The sequence below is a fragment of the Sus scrofa genome, chromosome 13 (genome assembly GCF_054392235.1).
Source record: "Sus scrofa isolate SSC_HxYL_T2T_F1_AM1 chromosome 13, Sscrofa_HxYL_maternal_Yorkshire_Landrace_v2.0, whole genome shotgun sequence".
NCBI classification, from domain to species: Eukaryota; Metazoa; Chordata; class Mammalia; order Artiodactyla; family Suidae; genus Sus; species Sus scrofa.
In genome coordinates this window covers 25,550,143-25,572,901 of record NC_139395.1, presented here as the reverse complement: position 1 = coordinate 25,572,901, position 22,759 = coordinate 25,550,143, and the positions used below count along the sequence as shown (strand labels likewise).

General features: G+C 41.9%; 1 protein-coding gene across 2 annotated transcripts in view; it reads right to left on the bottom strand.

The window, feature by feature from the left end:
* Positions 1 to 17,426: 17,426 nt before the first annotated feature.
* The window catches only part of NR1D2 (nuclear receptor subfamily 1 group D member 2), a 34,273-nt gene continuing 28,940 nt past the window's right edge, over positions 17,427 to 22,759 (bottom strand). For both annotated transcript variants that reach the window (XM_021071423.2, XM_084987224.1), the window contains exon 8: positions 17,427 to 20,802. In XM_021071423.2, the coding sequence (XP_020927082.1) occupies positions 20,606 to 20,802 (197 nt within the window). In that variant the 3' untranslated portion in view covers positions 17,427 to 20,605. The remainder of the gene's footprint in view (positions 20,803 to 22,759) is intronic.

Below are 22,759 nucleotides of genomic sequence, written 5' to 3'. Positions count from 1 at the left end.
GAGACAAGCCGGATTACCAACCCACTGCACCACAGCAGTCACCTACCGGGTATTGGAGACACAAATTAATCAAGTCTTGGGATCTAATTTCCAGTTTGCAGGAAATATTCAGGGTAAAGGAACAAGCTAACTTTTGTTTGGGGATGAGTCAGGTATACATAAATGAAGACACATATGCACACTCTACATATACATCAAGTTACACTCTTACTTGAGTGTTTTAAGTTAAAGAATACCCTGAGGAGTTCCCGTCGTGGCGCAGTGGTTAACGAATCCGACTAGGAACCATGAGGTTGTGGGTTCGATCCCTGCCCTTGCTCAGTGGGTTAAGGATCTGGCGTTGCCGTGAGCTGTGGTGTAGGTTGTGGACGCGGCTCGGATCCCGAATTGCTGTGGCTCTGGCGTAGGCCAGTGGCTACAGCTCTGATTCGACCCCTAGCCTGGGAACCTCCATATGCCACGGGAGCGACCCAAGAAATGGCAAAAAGACCAAAAAAAAAAAAAAAAAAAAAAAAAAAAGAATACCCTGAGAATTTTTGTGGAGATTTTTCCCACACTTCTTACTTGTGCCTCAAACCTAAATTCGTCTTTAAAAAAAAAAAAAATCAAACCAGTGTCCCAGCAGTGGTAGTTACAGTGTTCTATAGACAGAAGATGTACAGCTGTGTTTCAGGGATCCTGAAAACGCTGAAGTCTAGCCACTTTAGAAGCTATGACAAAAGTTTATCTATATCAGCAGTCTCCGAATTGATCATGTCTCAGATCTCTTTTAGGACCATTTTAAGTCAGCTTCTGAAGCCCAGCCCTGCAGTGTTTATGACTCCCATAGAGTCAGGGAAAACCATCAGACTGACCACTTTTCATCTCAGAATTTTTCTTCTCATTGACATAAAGAAGAATTTATGATCAACTTCTGCACAACGCAGGTAATAAATCAGCCCTAGGGGGGCTGAGCCAGAAATGGATAAATAAATGGAGTTCAGGTTCATCTGACGGCAGGAATGGTTTGGAGTTTTGAAATTCTTTTGAATTCATAGTATACATTTTTTAAAAACCCAAAACCTATTTTCTTAAGGATTTCCTCCTTCCTTTCCAAACCCAAGTATATTATCAAGGGAAATGGAACCCTGTGCTGCTGAAAGTATTTACGCTCCATTCGTTATACGTTTTACATTGTATGACACTACCATTCTCTTCTGTAGAAGTTATTTCAAGGAGCAAATGATTCCTTTTTTTTGTTTTTCTTTTCTTTTTAAGGCCGAACCTGTGGCACATGGAAGTTTTTGGTCCAATCGGAACTGCAGCTGTGGCCAGAGCAACACTGGCTCTGAGCCCCATCTCCAACTTGCAGCAGCAATGGATCCTTAACCCACTAAGCATCCTCACGGACACCACATCAAGATCTTAACCCGGGAGCCACAGCGGGAACTCTCAAGGCTCCATTGATTCTGAGGCTAAAATTTTAGAGAGCTTTCTTGTCTCGGCCCCTCAAAGGGTCCTGGGATTTGTGAACCATACTCTCGACCCTTCACTAGATCATCAGGTTTTTAACAAGACTGGATCAAGTTTAATATGCATCTGAGGGAGAGGGTCCCAGATTAGTAAAACAAGTCCTCCTCCCTCTCTCCTTTGTCTTTGATTCTAGTTGCTTTGGATAAAGAGAATGAAATGGGTCTTTTGGTTTGTTTTTGAAACAGTTTCTTCCTGAAACAGCAGTCAGTACAACCTTGCAACCCTCTCCACAGCTGAATGGAACAGGATGACATTGGCAAATTCCAGAGTAAGGAAAGAAGAGGCACCATATGAATGCAAAGTGTTACCAGATTCTGCACAAAGCCTTTTTCAAAATATCATCTCCTTTTACTGCAGCCTCCACAGAAGGCAGATGGGGAACTGTTCATTGCGCAGCTGGCAACGCCTGTCAAGGTGTGCTCCACCTCCTTCTGCTTCCACAGCCTTCTCTGGGAAATGACAGGCTACCCTGGCCCCAGAAGGTGCTCCATGAGCATTATTCTAGTTACCGTCATTGCATAAGGAAGTCCTTCAAACAGAAACCTGGAAAACAACAATCATTCTAGTTTGCTCCCAGGTTCTCTGGGTCAGGAATTCAGGCGGAGCTTGACTGGGAAGTTTCCACCGGGGTTCACTCAAGAGGTTGCAGCCAGACATTGGCTGAAATTGCAGATATCTGAAGGTTCAGCTGGGCTACCCGCTTCGAGATGGTTCAGTCACACAGCTGGCAGCTGACACTAGCTGTTGGTGGGGCGCTCAGTGGGGACCGTAGACCAAAGAGCTTCCTAGTGGCCTCTCCGCCATGACTGCCTGGGGTAGCTGGACTTCTTACATAGCTCAAACTCCAAATGCAAGAATCCCAGCATCCAAGGTGGAAGTGACATGGCTTTTTAAATTTTTATTTTATTGGGAGTTCCCGTTGTGGCTCAGCAGGTTACGAACCCAAGTAGTATCCATGAAGACTTGGTTTTGATCCCTGGTCTCACTCAGTGGGTTAAGGATCCAGTGTTGCCACAAGCTGCAGTGTAGGTCAAAGGTACAGCTCGGATCTGGCATTGCTGTGGCTGTGGCGTAGGCCGGCAGCTGCAGCTCTGATTCATCCCCTAGCCCGGGAACTTCCATATGCTACAGATTCTGCCCTTAAAAAAAAAAAAAATTATTTAATTGAAGTATAGTTAATTTACATTGTTTGTTTGTTTGTCTTTTCTAGGGCCGCTCCTGCAGCATGTGGAGCTTCCCAGGCTAGAGGTCTAATCGGAGCTGTAGCTGCTGGCCTACCTGGAGCCACAGCAACTCAAGATCCCAGCCACATCTGCGACCAACACCATAGCTCACGGCAATGCCGGATCGTTAACCCACTGAGCAAGGCCAGGGATCGAACCTGCAACCTCACAGTTCCTAGTCGGATTCGTTAACCACTGCGCCACGATGGGAACTCCTGATTTACATTGTTGTGTTAATTTCTGCTGCACACCAAAGTGATTGAGTTACACATACATATATATTCTTTGTTGTATTCTTTTCCATTATGGTTTATCATAGGATATTGAATATAGTTCCCTGTGCTATACAAGTAGGACCCTGTTGTTTATCCAACCTATATGTAATAGTTTTCATCTGCTAATCCCAAACTCCCAGTCCATCCCTCCCTCCCACTTCCCTCCCCCTTGACAACCACAAGTCTTTATGTCTGTGAGTGTTTCTGTTTCATAGATAAGTTCGTGTGTGTCATATTTTAGACGGCATGGCTTTTGATGACTTAACCTTGGAAGTCACAGAGATCATTTATCATATTCTACTGGCTAAAGCACTCACAAGCCTGCCTAGATTCAAGGGAAAGAATCCACGGAGTCCCAAGAATTTGCAAAAGGAACTTTAAAACCACCACAATCACTGAGATACTCCCACCAAAATCTGTTGTGTAACTGAAAGTTACCCCTTAGGCCAACACCTGCTGCCCTGGCCCAGGTCTGGGTCTATGTCCAAGTGCAGAGGGCAGTTCACCTGATGGCTGACAGTGACCCACTGCAGGGGCTCAGGCTGCTCTTTCAGACTGAGGGCTTCTCCAGTGAGTGGGAAGGAGCTCAGCCCTAAGGGGCAACCCCTAACCAATAAGAGCCAGAGTCAGTGGGTAAATAACCAACTCCCTGTCCCTTGATGGAACAGCTCAGAGGCATATTCATTATTATTTTTTAGTAGTTATTTCCCCAATACAATTTTTTTCTACTGTACAGCATGGTGACCCAGTTACACATACATGTATACATTCTTTTTTCTCACATTATCATAATCCATCATAAGTGACCAGACATAGTTCCCAGTGCTACACAGCAGGATCTCATTGCAAATCCATTCCAAAGGCAATAGTTTGCATCTGTTAACCCCAAGCTCCCAGTCTATCCCACTCCCTCCCCCTCTGCCTTGGTAACCACAAGTCTATTCTCCAAGTCGGAAGCATATTCAGATGGTCCCCAACATGACAGAGCCCCTGCATGGCCAGCTCATGAGCACACCCTATACTGGCTTTCCTCCCTGCCCCTTTCCAGCTCTCCCTTCCCACTTCTGCTTCCTGGTATCCCTTCCCAACACCCAACTTCCTGCCCTCCAGTCTGCTTTGGGGAGGACACAAACTAAAACCCCCATTATGTGTGTCTAGGTGAGAGAAAACGCTGAGCACTGTTGCAACAGATGGTCTGGAAGGACCCAAATTCTTGGCATTGTTGTCATCTGTTTCATGAAAGGATGAGAAGGTCTGAGACTGCCCAGCATTCTCAAATAAGTCACAGGGTAAAGCCCAAACTGCCCCCGTGCCAGGGGGAGACGACCAAGTTTCCATTAGCAGATCCCACTTTTCAAATTAAATAAAGCCCTTCTTGCGCCAAAAAAGGGAATCCCTCCTCCCTGAAAGCAGCCATAAAAGTTGGCACTCTACAAGGACCTAAAGCCTGAAAAGAAATTAAGCAAGTGCGTTCCCTTGTGGCACAGCAGGGTTAAGGATCCGGTGTTGTCACTGCAGCAGCTGGGGTTGCTGCTGTGGTTCAGGTTTGATCCCTGGCCTGGGAACTTCCACATTCCATCCATGGGTGCAGCAAAAAAAAAAAAAAAAAAAAAAAAAAAAAAAAAAAAATTAAGCAAGACCGAAAATAAATTTACCAACAAACTTCAGGCAATCGTAATTTCTGCAGCCAAGAGTGAGTTTTTTGGTTTTGGAGGGGTTTTCGTTTGTTTTGTCTTTTTAGGGCCACAGCCACCACATATGGAATTTCCCAGGCTAGAGGTCAATCAGAGCTGTCGCTGCAGACCTACACGACAGCCATAGCAACACCAGATCAGAGCCACATCTGCGACCTATACCACAGCTCATGGCAACACCAGATCCTTAACGCACTGAGTGAGGCCAGGGATCAAACCCATGTCCTCATGGACACTAGTTGGGTTCGTCACTGCTGAGCCACAACAGAAACTCCCAAGGGTGGGTTTTATGGATGGATTTTGTTTATTTTTTCATTTTTCAACCTTGCCTTCTGGAAGGATAAGCTTATCAGATGAATCAACCTTTCCTTGGCTCTCAAGATCTTTTATAATTAGCTTTATAACAATGCAAGTGGCTGTGGGCAAAGCTCAGAAGAGTGAGAAAAATCCATGAAATTCCAGTGTTTTCTCAAGCTTAACTGGCTGACTCAACTTCTTGGCATAACCAAGAATGGGTCCCCAGATCTGCCAGGTCTTTCTGGCTCCCCTTAAGTTGGAAATGCCTGGAGAACCCATCTACAGGTCCTGGGAGGCTTCTTTTATGTCCTACCTGAATGAAAAAAGTGTGGTCACAGAAGCAACAGGAGTTTATCATTTGCCTAACCTTGGAGTGGAGCAGAGTTTAATACATCCATGCCAGCCACCACCAAAGCTCCTTAACTCTCACAGTTGGCTACCAACAGAGGTAACACAACTGCCTGGGAAACAGCAACTTGGTTGTTTTCTTGAAAGAACTCCAGAGACCAAATTATACAATTTCCAACACTGGGCTATTCAGGGACCTGGTAAACACAGAAAACCACAAGAGGGAAGGGAAGGAAAGAGAGGCGGAGCAGCTGAAGGTCTGCTCTAATTCCGCATTTGCTTTGCTCTGCTCTGTTTTATAACAATGTTAGCTCTACCAAATAAAACCAAATGTGGTGTCTGTGTCTTTAAGGCCCAGGGAGCTTGAGCAATGAATAGGTTGCCATGGCAACCATCAACTTCTACCATCAACTCAATTGAAAAGCAACAACAGAAAATCTCTAGCAAATAAAGTGTGCTACCTCTCAATGACAATTATCTGTTTATTACAGCCTGACTTTGAGTGCTGAAAACACAGACACCTAGAATCCTTTGCCATGTGTGAATGAAGCAGGGCTATTTTTTTCTTTATTCTTTCAAAAAGCTCTCAGAAAAGAAGAAAACAAACAAACAAGTTTTTGAGAGAGTTTAGCTGTCAAGCCTCTCCTAAGGACCCAGAAGAATGCTCCCACTGTACACACACACACACTGCACAAAAGAAGCAAGCAGGATTAGGCAATGCTGAAATCTATGTCAACAGGAAGGGGCCAGACCTCCACCAGTACGTGTCCTAGATCAGACTTCCTTGAAGAAAGTCCTGAGACCATACAAAGCTTCAAGTTGTGTGCTCTGCAACCCAAAAGAAGTTTTTTTTAATTATAACACCAGTGAAACATCAAGAGTTCCCTGGTGGCCTAGCGGTTAAGGATCCGGCATTGTCACTGCTGTGGTTCAGGTCGCTGCTATGGTGTGAGTTTGATCCCTGGGCCAGGAAATTCTGCATGCCGTGAGGCCATACATAGAAAGATAAAACAAAAGCTCCTCCACCAATCAATTTAAATAACATTTATTGAAAGACTGTTGGGAATCAACTATAATATAATAGGAAGGAAGGAAGGAGGGAAGGAAGGAAAGAAGGGGGGAGGGAGGAAGGGAAGAAGGGGAAAAAAGCTATTCAATAAAATAAAAAAGAGGAGTTCCCTTTGTGGCTCAGCAGTTAACGAACCTGACTAGAATCCATGAGGTTTCCCGTTCGATCCCTGTCCAAGCTTAGTGGGTTAAGGATCCAGCATTGCCATGAGCTGTGGTGTAGGTCACAGATGCAGCTTGGATCCCACGTTGCTGTGGCTGTGGTGTAGGCAGGCAGCTGTAGCTTGGATTCAACCCCTAGCCTAGGAACCTCCATATGCCACAAGCGTGGCCCTAAAAAGAAAAAAAATAAAAATAAAAAGTAAATTTAAAAAAAGAAGACTATTGGAGCATTTTGTAAAAACGAAAGCTATAAGAAGACCAAGTCTCTGACCTCTGTAAGCTCCCACTGGGGGAAGGGGGCAGGTAGGGGGGAACAGAAGCATAAATGATAAGACCAGGGTTCCCAAGTGTTCCGGGCCAAACTGTGTCCCCCTCAAAGTCCCTACCCCCAGTACCTCAAAATGTAACCATATTTGAAGAGAAAGTCCTTCGAGAGGTGATTAAATTAAAACAAGATCATTAGGGTAGACTCTAATTCTATTCAATCTGGCTGGTAGGTTTATATGAAGAAGAAATTTTGCTTTTATTTTTTTGCTTTTTAGGGCCGCACCCATGGCATATGGAGGTTCCCAGACTAGGGGGTTGAATGGGAGCTGCAGCTGCCAGCCTACACCACAGCCACAGCAACACGGGTGATCCAAGCCGCGTCTGCAACCTACACCACAGCTCACAGCAACGCCAAATCCTTAACCCACTGAGCAAGGCCAGGGATCGAACCCAAGTCCTCATGGATACTAGTCAGACATGTTTCCATTTCGCCACAAGGGGAATTTCCTGAAGAAGAAATTTTGGACACAGACAAGTAGTGCACACTTGGGTTGCTCCCACCAATTGGCTATCATGTATGACTAGTGCTGCTCTAACATGGATGTGTAAATATCTTTTCAGGACACTGCTTTCAATTCTTTTGTGTACAATCATATGTTGGGTCATATGATAATTCTATTTTTTAAAAAAATTTAGGATGGCCGTCCTGTTTCCACAGCAGCTGTGCTATTTTACCTCCCCACCAACAGTGCACAGTGGTTCTAATGCTTCCACCTTCTCACCAACACTCACTTCCTTTTTTTGTTTGTCTGCTTGTTTGATGACAGCCAGTCTAATGGGTGTGAGGGGAACATGATGGCATTTGGAGCCTGGAATTGCTCTGCCTCCAGAGATCTTGTACAGGAAATGAGCAGTAAATATCCTTATTGTTTTACTCCCTTTTCAGTGGGCCTTAAGCATCTACTTATTGATGCACTGCTTTTTCTATAAGACCCCAACGAGAAAGGATTAATTCTTTTCATGATTCTCTGTTTCTCATACTTTTCATTATACGCTGTTTGGAACATAAAACTAATTCTACCCCAGGGTCAAGTCGCACTAGAGAGCTACTGCAGACACAAAGGAGTGTTCCTGACAGCTTTACCCATGATAACCCCAAACTGGAAACAGCCCAGATATCTATCCATAGGAAAAATCTGTACAAAGGAATACTATTTAGCAATTAAAAGGAACAAACTACTGATATGTGTGCAACATGGATAAATCACAGAACGTTATACTGAATGAAGAAGCCTTATACAAAGAATCATACTGCAGTCGTTCCATTCATACAGTTTTAGAACAGGTCAATCTCATCTATGGTGGAAGAAATCAGAGCTATAGTTATTGTCTCTGTAGAGGTGTGATTGCCTGGAAGTGGGTATGAGGGGATTTTGGGGGGTTGAGAATAATGTTCCATATCTCAGTTTGTTTGGGGTTTCATGGGGAGAAGGCATTTGTCAAAACAGCGTGGTGAGTGAACCTAAGATGTGTACATTTCGTTTTCTATAAATTTTACATCCAAAGAACAAACTATTAGATTTCCTGGTGGCCTAGTGGGTTAAGGATCCAGTGTTGTCACTACTGTGGTGTGGATTCGATACCTGGCCAGGAATTTCTGCATGCTGCAGGCTTAGCAGAAAAGAAAAGAAAAGAAAAAAGAACAAAAGAACAAACTGTAATTAATATTCAACTCTAGGAGTTCCCGTTGTGGAGCAGCAAAAAGGAATTCTACTAGTAACCATGAGGTTGTGGGTTCGATCCCTGGCATTGCTCAGTGGGTTAAGGGCCCAGCATTGCTGTGAGCTGCGGTGTGGGTTGCAGATGAGGCTCGGATCCTGGTTGCTGTGGCTGTGGCATAGACCGGCAGCTGTAGCTCTGATTTGACCCCTAGCCTGGGAACCACCATGTGCCGCGGGTACAGCCCTAAAAAGACAAAAGATAAAAAACAGTATTTATATATATATACACACACACATATATATACATATGTATATATATATTCAACTCTAGCAAACTATATGCAAGCTGGAAATTTTAGTGGGCAGTTTACTGATGACTGCATTTGCTTTATTAATTTTTTTTTAAAAACCCAAGATGGATTTTTGAATGGAAGGATGGATAGATATAGTAAACAAGTACAACAAAATATAAAACAGGTGGTAGGCGTGTGGGTGTTCAGTGTAAAATTCTTTTGACTTTATCTGCTAAGAGTGTTGGAAAGTGACATGGTAAAAAAATTTCCCTGACTTCCTTGAAGATTGGAATAAAATTAAAAGAATTTAGGGGAGATGAGAATCAACTAAAAAAATTTTTTTACTACAAAAACCTACATTTTTGTTAGGGTCAAAAACTGGAAAGTGAGAGTTCCTTCATGGCCTAACCAAATTAAGGACTCAGCGTTGTCACTGCTGTGGCTCAGGTTCAATCCCTGGCCCAGGAACTTCCACATACTGTGGCTGTGGACACACACACACAACTAAAAGTGCTACTGTTCAGGAAAGGTTTCGGCACCAGCTGTTCACCTAGAGCTGCTAGGCCCTTCTCCTGTTTCACTAGACCCCTGGGGCAAGTGAAACTTCTAGACATAGCCCCTCTTCCCTGGCACACTTCATGTCCCTGGGCCTCAAGAGGTGATGAGAAGCTAAAGGGGTTGTGAGCTCTAGGCCGAGGCTGGTGAAGGAAGGCTGTGGACAGAGGCTGGCAGGGCACAGTGTCACAGCAGGTTAAGGCAGGCTGAGGTGTCAAACTTCAGCTATGGTGTCTCTGCCTACCAACTTCCCAACACATTCTCCACACTGGCTTTTGCTTTTTAAGGTCATAGGTGCAGTATATGGAAGTTCCCAGGCTAGGGGTCCAATCAGGGCTGTAGCGGATGGCCTACGCCACAGCCACAGCAACGTGGAATCCGAGCTGCATCTGTGACCTACACCACAGCTCATGACAATGCCGGATCCTTAACCCACTGAGCGAGGCCAGAGATCGAACCCGCATCCTCATGGATCCTAGTTGGGTGCGTCACTGCTGAGCCAGAAGGGAACTCTTTCTTTTGCTCTTTTAATTGTGTGGTTTACATATCATCATGTCACAAACATCACCCTGGAGGGGAATGCTGGGAGGCATAGTTCAGTGCCCTCACTTCACAGAGAGAGGAACCCAGGACAGGAAGGGATCTTCTCGAGACTATTGAAGAGCAGAATCATGACTAGAAAGGTATCCTCCATCATCAGTAAGTGCTGAGAATATTCAAAACTAAAAGACATGAAATGTGCCTTCCCTTTCGGGATACACCAGTTATGTTTACTGTTAAGAAGCATTAAGCCAATGACTCCTGCCCTCTGAGAAAGAAGGTCACCTTGAACGATGACAGCACCCACTGGAACACCAAGGTCTCATCCGAGGGATGGGAATGGGATATGGACTTTGTCGTCTTCTGCAACTTGTTTTATTTTATTTTATTTTATTTTATTTATTTATTTATTTATTGTCTTTTTAGGGCCACACCCTCAGCATATGGAGGTTCCCAGGCTAGGGGTCAAATCGGAGCTGCAGCTGCCAGCCTACACCACAGCCACGGCAACACAGGATCCGAGCCACATCCAAGACCTACCTACACCACAGCTCATGGCCAACACCAGATCCTTAACCCATTGAGCGAGGCCAGGGATCAAACCCACATCCTCATGGATACTAGGTGGATATTTAACCCGCTGAGCCACAACGGGAACTCCCTGCCACTTGTTTTAGATTCTCCTGGGGAAGTTACTGGACATCAGCAGTATCTGAAGGTTGAGGTCATCACTGGGTTAGTCCTAACTGATAGTGCAAGTTCCAGCTGAAAAGGCCTCAATCAGGAAGCACTACCTCAGGTCTCCTCACTTCAGCCCCAGGGCTTTGAGACCAGCCACCCAGGCTGAGCAGGAGAGCGCCCTCCCCGCCTTGCCCCAGGGACTGCTTTTTCTCCTTTCTGCCTAACAGGTGTTTCCTAAGGAATAACAATGATCTAGTGTCTGTACAGGCTTCACTGTTTGCAAAGAATTTTTGTTGTTGTTGTTGTTGTTTTGTTTTGTTTGTTTGTTTTTTGTCTTTTTTTGCTATTTCTTTGGGCCGCTCCCCACGGCATATGGAGATTCCCAGGCTAGGGGTTGAATCAGAGCTGTAGCCACCGGCCTACACCAGAGCCACAGCAATGCTGGATCCGAGCCGCGTCTGCAACCTACACCACAGCTCACGGCAACGCCGGATCGTTAACCCACTGAGCAAGGGCAGGGACCGAACCCGCAACCTCATGGTTCCTAGTCGGATTCGTTAACCACTGCGCCACGACGGGAACTCCTGCAAAGAATTTTTAATACATCTCATTCAGTCTTGCAACCACTTTACATAGTTTATTCTTTCTACAGATGAAAGGAAAATTTGTTTAGGGGGTGGGGGTGGGTAATAATGTGAGACTATTGGGTACTGAACTTGAACTGAGAGCTTCCCCTTTACCCAATCCCAAAGAACCCCACGAGTAACAGATCTGAGTCTTCACAGATCAAAGAAGAGTTACTAAAAACTACTCTACCAAGGAGACCTCAAGCCCAGTGCTGCTCTGTTACATGTAACAGCTGAGAGTAGACTCTGGGCCCTAAATACCTGGTTTTGCAATCTGACTCTCTGCTCAGTAGCTGTGTGACCTTGAGTAAGTTACTTACCTCTCTGAGCCTTGGTTTCCTTTATCTAGATGAGAGAATCACCTCTTTGGGTTGAGTCACAGTAGTGTGCTTGTGATGTTTAACAACTAGCTCCATGGGAGAGGAAAAAGCACATGTATGAGTGTGTATGTATTTTTACTGAAAGATACTCAGTACACAATATATAAAATATAAAGTACTCTACTGTAAATTCCATGTGAACAATTCCTGCAGAAAGCATTCCCTTATTTTTCCCAATGTTGATTGATATTTTAAGTATATTAATACAATAAAATAAACAATAAAAACCATGTCAGAACTTGATTTTTAACCAGTGACGTGAGACACTTCTTCACTGAATTAGATATGTTTTCAACTACTGGACTATTTCTTCAGTTTTCTGTGCTATTTGCAATAGTTAATGGCAACAGAAATGAGACACGTTTAAATTTAATCTGTGTTACTTACATTTTCTCTATCACTTTCCTGGTTTTTTTGTTTTTGTTTTTGTTTTTTGTCTTTATAGGGCCACACCCTTGGCATATGGAAGTTCCCAGGCTAGGAGCGGAATCCAAGCTGCAGCTGCCGGCCTACACCACAGCCACAGCAACGCGTATCCAAGCCACATCCATGACCTACACCAAAGCTCGGGGCAACACCAGATCTTTAACCCACTGAGCGAGGCTAGGGATTGAACCCCCATCCTCATGGATACTCGATGGGTTTGTTACTGCTGAGCCACAATGGGAACTCTGAGTATTATCTTTTCAAATATAACACAATTGCAAGCTCATACAATTTAACATTTAATAATGGTTGTGTGTGTAACCATGAGAGCTCCCTAAATTCCTGAAAGTGTTGCGGGAGACTGCAGGAATGCCCCCACCCCCACCCCAAGCCAGCCTGGCATAGCATGGGTAGAACAGCAGTTGCTGGCAACCAGCAATCTAGATGCTGTGACTGCGGCCATCTGCTCCTTGTGTACACAACTTCCACGACACAACTGTCCAGATTAGTGCCCTGGATTTTCCTGGAACCTCATCTTGCATATAGATTTAAAAAAAAAAAAAAAAAAAAAGTCCTGAGACATAGATGTTCAATAAATGTGTTAAGTTATGAATGATTAAACCAACAGCTGATTCCTCAAAAATCCTGTCAGATAAAACAGCTTAGGAAAAAAAAACCACTGTGGGGGCAAAAAAATGATCAAGAGACAATGACGAGTATAGGTGCTTTCCACTTTGGAAACTACCCTTGTGTTTAGCTGCAGAATCTGGACAGGAAATGAAAGGCATATTGCAGGAGGGGGAAATAGATGAAAATGTACAAGCAAAGCAACAAGACAATGGGGGGAAAACTGTAGAGGTTACAGATAAGGAGAGTTCAAAGAAAAATGAAAAAATAGCAAAGGAAACAACTTACCTTAGAGACCTTTGAGGATCATATTCAGTTCTGTGTAGAACTTAGAAACACCGTACTCATCTCGAGTATTTTTTATTGGCATTTTCTTTAAAACACTGATTTAACCGTCTTTAGTAATTTATAATAAAAGGGAAGGGATGTGCTAATTTTGAGAGCATGTTTACATTCTGGAGGATGAGCCCCATACACAGCATCCTGACAGAGGCTCTGAGCTTCCTCCCAGAAGCCCGGATGGCTCCTACCCCAACTCAACTCCAAGTGTTGTTCTAAGTGGACCTACTCTCGTGTCTAAAAATCACAGCACAGCCTTCACATGGTGAAGAGCAACTGTGATGAGGCTCCTAGAACACAGGCAACTCTCGTTGCTCCTCAACTTTTAGACAAAGAATTAACAAAAGCAAATGTAACACATTTTAACAGGCCCAACTTAGTATAAACACTAAAACCAGATCTGTGAACTGTCTTTACTAATGAGTAAAGCATTTACTTGGTTGCAGTGTTCCAGAATTTGAGAAAGATTTTAATCTATTTTGTCTTCCATCAACCACATATTTAGTTTCTCATACCATTCAAGGAAACAGACAAAATATGATGAAATTTGTACAATAACCCACAGAATATGATCAAAACCCTAAGTGGGTTAACAGGGTTTTTTCTCCTGAAAGTGCACTTTCAAAGGAGCCCCAAGAATTCAGCACAGGCATTCCCGTTGTGGCTCATTGGTTAACGAACCCATCTAGTATCCATGAGGACACAGATTTGATCCCTGGCCTTGCTCAGTGGGTTAAGGATCCAGCATTGCCATGAGCTGTGGCATAGGCTGCAGACATGGCTCGGATCCTGCATTTCTATGGTTGTAGGGTAGGCTGGCAGCTACAGCTCCGACTGGACCCCTAGCCTGGAAACCTCCATGTGCCACGGGTGCAGTCCTAAAGTGACAAAAAAGACCAAAAACAACAACAAAAACTCAGCACAGAAAAAGGGGGGGGGGGTGTTTAACTTGGTGGAAAAAGTTTGGGAAAAACATCCCACTAAACCCTTTCCTAAAAGACTCACATTTGCACTTTAGAGAACAGGAAGGACATAGCTTTGGCTAATCCAGCATTCCCAATTTATTTAAGCAAGAAGCCCATTTTCCCCTCCTAACATCAATTAATATTCACAGAAAATTAGTAGATACTATTGGTCCTGGAAACAACTGCAAGGAACACTGGTTTAAATAACTGTGCCAGCATGGCTACAACCACCAGGAAAAGGAAAGGAAAAAGGAGGCGATGCTCTTGCTGGGGCTCCTTCTCCCATTCACAGCCAAGGCTGGATCTCAGCTACACCAGGTGCCCTACCCCGCCCCCTTCCTCTCTCATCATCTCCTTCCCAGAAAGACTACCTTAACAAATACAGCAAACCACCATTCAGCTGGCATTACAGAAACACTAACAATTCTTGCTGGAATCTCTAAAACTCTTAAGTCTTCTTTTCATTTCTATTTTTTTTTTTTAGGGCCACACCCGAGGCATATGGAGGTTCCCCAGGCTAAGGGTTGAATTGGAGATGTAACCACTGGCCTACACCACAGCCACAGCAACGCCAAATCCAAGCCATGCCCTCAAACTAACTACACCACAGCTCACTGAGAGAGGCCAGGGGTTGAAGCCATATCCTCGTGATTACTAGTCAGATTTGTTTCCGCTGAGCCACAAAGGGAACTCCCTAAGTCTTCTTTTTTTAAAAAAAGCCCTGTGTATGTTCTCTTTCAGGAGTTTGATGGTGTCTTGTCTTTAAGTCTTTCAGCCATTTGAGTTTATTTTTGTGCATGGTGTGAGGGTGTGTTCTAGTTTCATTAATTTGCAGGCAGCTGTCCAGGTTTCCGAGCAATACTTGCTGAATAGACTGTCTTTTTCCCATTTTATGTTCTTGCCTCCTTTGTCGAAGATTGACCAAAGGTGTCTGAGTTTGTTTCTGGGTTCTCCATTCTGTTCCATTGTTCTGTATGTCTGTTTTGGTACCAGTACCACACCATCTTGATGACTGTGGCTTTGTAATATTGCCTGATGTCTGGGAGAGTGATGCCTCCTGCTTGGTTTTTGTTCCTCAGAATTGCTTTGGCAATTCTGGGTCTTTTGTGGTTCCATATAAATGTTTGGATTGTTTGTTCTAGTTCTGTGAAAAATGTCATGGGTAATTTGACAGGGATTGCATTGAGCCTGTAGGTTGCTTTGGATAGTATAGCCATTTTTACAATATTAATTTTTCCAACCCAGGAACATGGAATATCTTTCCATTTCTTTACATCTTCTTTAATTTCCTTGATTAATGTTTTATAGTTATCAGCATATAAGTCTTTCACCTCCTTGGTCAGGTGTATACCCAGGTATTTGGTTTTTTGGGCTGCAATTTTAAAGGGTATTATACTTTTGAATTCCTATTCTAATATATCTCATTGTTAGTATATAGAAATGCAACTGATTTCTAAATGTTAATCTTGTATCCTACTACTTTGCTGAATTTGTTGATCAGTTCAAGTAGTTTTTGGGTTGAATTCTTAGGATTTTCTATATATAGTATCATGTCATCTCTCTTCTCTTCCTCTTTGGATGCCTTTTATTGCTTTTGTTTGTCTGATTGCTGTGGCTAGGACTTCCAATACTATGTGGAATAACAGTGGTGAGAGTGGGCATCCTTGTCTTATTCCAGATTTTAGTGGGAAGGCTTTAAGCTTTTCTCCATTGAGTGTATTATATTTGCTGTGAGTCTGTCATAAATGGCTTTGATTATGTTAAGGAATGTTCCCTCTATATCCACTTTGGTAAGAGGTTTTTGTTTGTTTGTCTTTTTGTCTTTTTCCAGGGCCACACCCACGGCACATGGAAGTTCCCAGGCTAGGGGTCTAATCGGAGCTGTAGCCACCGGCCTACGCCAGAGCCACAGCAACGCCAGATCCAAGCCTAGTCTGAGATCTATACCACAGCTCATGGCAACACCGGATCCTTACCCACTGAGCGAGGCCAGGGATTGAACCCGCAACCTCATGGTTCCTAATCGGATTCGTTAACCACTGAGCCATGACGGGAACTCCAGTAAGAGTTTTTATCATGAATGGATGTTGGATTTTGTCAAATGCTTTTTCTGCATCTACTGAAATGACCACATTCTCTGATATCAACCTTACAAATGTTTTCTCAGGTCAGTCTCCCAAAGCAACAGAAATAAAAGCAAAAATAAACCAATGGGACCTAATCAAATTGACAAGCTTTTGCATAGCAACAGAAACCAAAAAGAAAACAAAAGACAACTTACAGAATGGGAAAAGAGTTTCAAATGATGCAACTGATAAGGGCCTAATCTCCAAAATAAACAAGCAGCTTATACAACTCGACGGCAAAAAAGCCAACAACCCAAAAACGGGCAAAAGACCTGAGTAGACATTTCTCCAAGGAAGATATATGGATGGCCAACAAGCACATGAAAAAATGCCAACATCCCTGATTATTAGAGAAATGCAAATCAAAACTACCACGAGATACCACCTCACACCAGTCAGAATGGCCATCATCAATAAGTCCACAAATAACAAGTGCTGGAGGAGGTGTGGAGAAAAGGGAACCCTCCTGCACTGTTGGTGGGAATGTAAGCTGGTACAACCACTATGGAGAACAGTTTGGCGATAACCTTAGAAATCTATACATAGAACTTCCATATGACCCCGCAATCCCACTCTTGGGCATATATCTGGACAAAACTTCCCTTGAAAAAGATACATGTACACGCATGTTCATTGCAGCACTATTCACAATAGCCAAGACATGGAATCAACCCAAATGTCTGCTTACAGATGATTGGATTAGTAAAATGTGATATATACACAATGGAATATCACTCAGCCATAAAAAAGAACAAAATAATGCCATTTGCAGCAACATGGATGGAACTAGAGACTCTCATACTAAGTGAAGTAAGTCAGGAAAAAAAAAGACAAATACCGTATCACTTATATCTGGAATCCGATATACGGCACAAAGGAAACTTTCCACAGAAAAGAAAATCATGGACTTGGAGAATAAACTTGTGGTTGCCAAGGGAGCAGGGGAGGGAGTGGGAGGGACTGGGAGCTTGGGGTTAATAGATGCAGACTATTGCCTTTGGAATGGATTAGCAACTGAGATCCTGCTGTGTGGCACTGGGAACTCTGTCTAGTCACTTATGATGGAACATGTAATGTGAGAAAAAAGAATGTATACATGTATGTGTAACTGGGTCACCATGCTGTACTGTAGAAAAATAAATAAATAAAAGGTAAAAAAAGACAGAAGCCCTGTGTACATATCTCCCCTATGCGGAACCAGAGGTCTACATGAGAGATCCTGCTATGCTCGGGGAAAAGCAGTAAAATTATAGACGGTCGCACAAAAAAAGTCAGGATAGGAAGACACCCAAAACCACACCTGGTTAGAAATAATATTTATTATCCCCTCCCCCCATGTACAGATTACTTTTCAGAAACATGAAGATATTATCCATGTCATCAATAACAGTTTGTAGAAAATAAATGTAATTCATATCATGTCAACAATATATTTCTATCATTTCTTTTTAAAACAATAGCCATTTTATTTTTCCATGTTCAAGAATAGCTTCAAGTTTTATGCTTCGGATCAAATCAAGACAATCTGTGTTTAAAGGTAATTTCCTGACAGGGCCCCTCCCCCCAACCCCTAAAAAAATTCTATATCCTAAGTGATAAACTCTTCTTGTACATTCAGCAAACTTTATATTGGAAAGGAAAAAGGATACTTGAGATAGGTACTTACTCTCGTGCACAGTAATAAACCTAGCTGAGCTTCTACACCTGGCTTTGCAATGATGTTTACATAAAATAAACCATATCTTATCAAGTTACAATGGTAATTTCTTGAAATGTAATTACGAAAGCTATACAATTAATCCAATGAAATTTCCTTCTAATGTCTGAGTCTGTAATTAAACCATCGCCATAAGGAAAAGCTTCATCCCAAGAGGATGTTTCCCTTTTCCCTCAGCTACTTCTCTAAAAGCTTGAATCCGCTCTCAGATCATGTAAAGAGACACATTAAAAGCACAGGAAAAAAATGTTTTAGCTTGCTGACATAATGCCCTTAAGTTTGCTGACATAATGCCCATATTTTAACTTTAAAATGTAAAATCAGAGTTAAAGCATCACTTAATTCATACAGTACATTATTAATTAATCAACAGTGTCCCACCAACTCAGAAGTTCCCTAAACTGGTTGTCTTCTCCACATTTAGTAGGTTTATAACCAATGACTCAATCGAAGAATGTGCTTGTAATAGGCTGCTGGTTTAATTTTAGAATTAGAAGTTTCAATCTTGGGCTATCTTCAAATATAGAAATGCTATGAGTGGCATATGAACTATTGTTTCCCATTACCTACAGGAAGAATTTGTTCAAATAAAATTTTACAAGACAAAATGCAAATCCCTATACCTATATATAGATGTATACATGTATATATTGAACCTAACTAAAGTTTTATAAGCAATACTAACATAGTTCTGGTTACACATTCCTAAAGACTTAGTAATTGTTTTAAAGATATATGTTATAAAGAGGCTTATGCAAAGGCAAAAATTAAGAAACAACATGATCTTTGAGGTTTTCAGTATTACTTCAAAAAGCCGTTTCTATTCCCCATAGAAGAAAACTATGCATCTTAGGAAAAAAAAAATTATAAAAAGATAATGCTATCATGTAAAGAATTCACAAAAACTATAATGTATATCCCATAAGAGTCATACCTATTTAAGGTAAATCACAATTATGGTTTATATTGTATTACAGACATCGCCATCACCTTTCCTCTTTAATAATGAGAGGGTTTTAACTCTTTTCTAACTTACTTAACTAGTGCCACAGAAATTCAAGTCCCAGTAGCAACAAGTTAAACAAGGTTACAAAATAAGGCATTCTGCTCACATGTCATTAAAGTAACAGGCTGAATAAAGTGGGATCTTTCATTTTTGCAACTGTATATAATCCAAAAATTATATAGAAGGCAATCTTTACCGAAAAATCCATTTAATTGCTATCTACCAGGGCACCAGAAAAACATACATAAAATTCTCAACTTTTTGTCAATTTTCTCCGACAGCCATAAACAGAGGCTGATCTTATCTACTTAATAAAGCCCAATATCAGATAGGTGGATGAAATGTCTCTGACTATACCATTTGTAAGCCTGTAGGTCATACACTAAATGAGTTTTCAAATTATAGATTAAATTTAATTTGACAAAATCCCTGTAGTGTTATTTAGGAGAAAAAAATAAGTGGATTCAGAACACATTTGCACACCCACACTCATACACTCCCAGGCACACATCAACATATAAACCATTTTCTTAAACATTGATTGGTTCTCCAGAAAGAATCAAAATATTTATCATCAAGCTGCAGCATGTGTGTAAGGGGCAGCAATGCAACCTTTTTTAGCACAAAGAATTTGAAATTTTAAACAACTAGTACCTGAACCAAAATTTTTTACCAAAGATTAAAATACGTATTTTTTGAAATTTGGATTCAACTGCCTATTGCGCTTCTTACATTAAGTGTTGCTTAAATAAACAAAAAAGAGAGCATAAATTCAATTCTCTATTGTCTAAACATTTAAAGCAATGGTAATGTTATCAACAGGTAAAATGCACCTAGTTTGGGTCTTCTGACACCTCTTGTTTTAAGTTTACTGTATGATAAAGTTCTTCACAGTTTAAAATATTGTGAAGAAATATATTTATGTATAACTATATTCACATACAGATTATGTACACATACTATGTATTTGATGTACCCATAAACTTTGAATATGTGGGTGCCAGAAGGATACCCCACACGTATGGAGGAACCCTGAATAATAGATTGGTGTGGACTGTGAAATGACTTCTCAGAAACATGTAGAAATAAAAAAACACTACTATGAATAATTATAATAACAAAAACTTTACCTTATTTACATAGTGCCTATCTCCCAAGAGGTAAATATGCCTTACAGACATTTTTTATTATCTCTGTGAGGTGAGGCCTTGGGAACACGATCAACTCTCACTGTCCGCAATCAGTGAACCTGCCCGGGACCATGCGCGTTCACGGTGGCCGAGTGAAACACAGACAAGGAGAACTCCTAACTTGCGAAGTCTCCAATCACCAAATCAGACAGTCTGTGGTGAAATCAAGTTTCCATCTTATAAGAGAACTTCCACCACAAAGGATTAACTTTTAAGTCCTCATCTACTTGTAATTGTGCATTATATTTATACCACAGGGAGATCAAAATGGTTTTTGGTTTTGGCAGATGAAAAAGTCTAACATTCAGTGTGACTATAATTCAGTGTAACTTCTCCAGTTTAAGTGCAACACAGCTGACTGGTCTATTGGGGAACTGCAGTCAATGTCTAATCATGGCCGAAGAAATCTCAATCCAAATAGCTACTCATGATACAGAGACAGCGTGCAGTCTCATGTTGTCTCAAAGATCTCTCCTATTCCACGTACGGCATACACATATAAATAAGCATTTTAGCACAACGGGTACAGTCAGCATGAACCAGTTCATGTTTCAACAAATAAAGGCCTTAGGGGTGAACTTTAAAGGCCAAGAGCTCCTCAGAGTGCATGTTGTTTAAAGATCGAAGATCTGGCAACTTTAGAAGAAGTTTTGTAAAAATAGAGGCCTCATTTGGATGGTTTTTCATTATTAAGGTCCTTAGTGCACGGATGAGCGTTTCCTGCAACGCCTCCACAGAGTTGACGTTTTCTATTCCAGATCGATCTGAGGGAGAGTCAGGAGATGGCGGAGAAGACACATTATTAACATAAAATACAAATAGAATTCTTTCTCATCAGTCTCATTAATGAATTCAAAACAAAGGTTTTGTACGTTGGAACTGACAAAATTTTTTAAATCCCAATTGTAAATTTTTGTAGCAATTAATCATAAAACCGTATCTCACAGTATACTTGATAAATCAAAATTCTTTATAGTATTTAGGAATTTTTGTTCACAAAGATCTAGAAGTTATGATTTTTAAAATTAGATGCCATCTAATTTCACTTCTTATAATTGGCAAAACAAAATAAATGATGTGGATGAGAAATATTATTTTCAACTCATATGGAATAAATCCACATTTGCGTATTACCACTTGGGGCAGGCAGCCTCTAAAACGGACTCCGATGAATGACCCCTCATCCTGGCATCTGTGTGTGTGTCCCTCTCCCCTTGAATGGGCCAGACTTACTCACTACTACTGGAGAAAATATTATAGAAACAACCGCAGGTCCTATCTTAGGTATTCTCTCTGTCACTCGCTCTGAGGAAACCCAGATGCCATGTTTTATGCCCTGTGAAATGGTGCATGTGCTAAGAATTGAGGGTGGTCTCTAGCCAACAGCCAGCCAAAAACTGAAGTGCGCAGTCTAACGATTTGCAAGGAAAAGAATCCCACAAACACTACATGAACAAGCCTGGAGGTGGGTCTTGCCCTAGCAGAGCCTTCACATGAGACTACAACCTGCCCATGGCTTGACCATAGCCTCCTTAGAAACCCTGAGCCAGAGGCACACATCTAAGCCATACCCATATCCTAACCCACAGAAGCTGAGAGATAACAAATATATGCCTTTTGCGGGGCTGGGGTGGGGGCCTGCACTTGCAGCATATGGGCTAGGGGTCGAATTGGAGCTGCAGCTGCCAGCTTACACCATAGCCAAAGCAATGCCAGATCCAAGCCACATCTGCAACTTACACCGCAGTTCATGGCAGCACCAGCTCCAGATCCTTAACCCACTGACCAAGGCCAAGGATCAAACCCGCATCCTCATGGATCCTAGTCGAGTTTGTTTCCACTGAGCCACAATGGGAACTCCAAATGTATGCGTGTTTATGCCACAGAGTTTTAGGGTAATTTGCTATGCAGTAACAGATAACTAATACAGTATGCAACTTTATTACCTAGTTATATTAACTTGCATTCACTTTCATTTAGCATATCATGCTTATGAAATTCATCATACAAAAACATTAATAAATTAGTGACTTAATAATAAAGAAAAGGGTTTTTTTTTGTTTTGTTTTGTTTTGTTTTTGCTTTTTAGGGCTACATCTGTGGCACAGAGAAGTTCCCAGGCTAGGGGTTAAATTGAAGCTGCAGCTGCAGGTAGGCACCTATGCCACAGCCACAGCAATTCAGGATCCAAGCCAGACCTGCAACCTACACCATACCAGATCCCCAACCCACTGATTAAGGCCAGGTATCAAACCTCGGTCCTCCTGGATACTATTTGGGTTTGCTACCAACTGAGCCACCATGGGACCTCCCAAGAAAAGTATCTTAAAATAAGCCAAACCTTTGTTGTTTGCCTAGCAACTTTTTTCATCAGGAAGGGCTATTTCTTCCCTTGACAACAGAAGACAGTAGTGCACAAGAAATAGTCAATGGCTCCAAGTACAGGGAGTTTTAATTAATAAGAAAAAGACTTCTCCAAAGAAAAAAAATTCTCTGGCCACTTACTTTTCTTTTTTTTTTTCTAACAAGGAAATTAGGCCTTCTATTCTAACTGGTACCTGAAAAAAGGCCACTTGCAATATAAACACTCAGACAAGGACTAAAATGTAATAGTAAAGGTGGGTAATTAACTCTAAATGCAGGAAAAAATGATGAAAATATGTTTATCTGACATTTTAAAATTTGGATTATTACTACAATTATGTACTCTTTTTTTTTTTT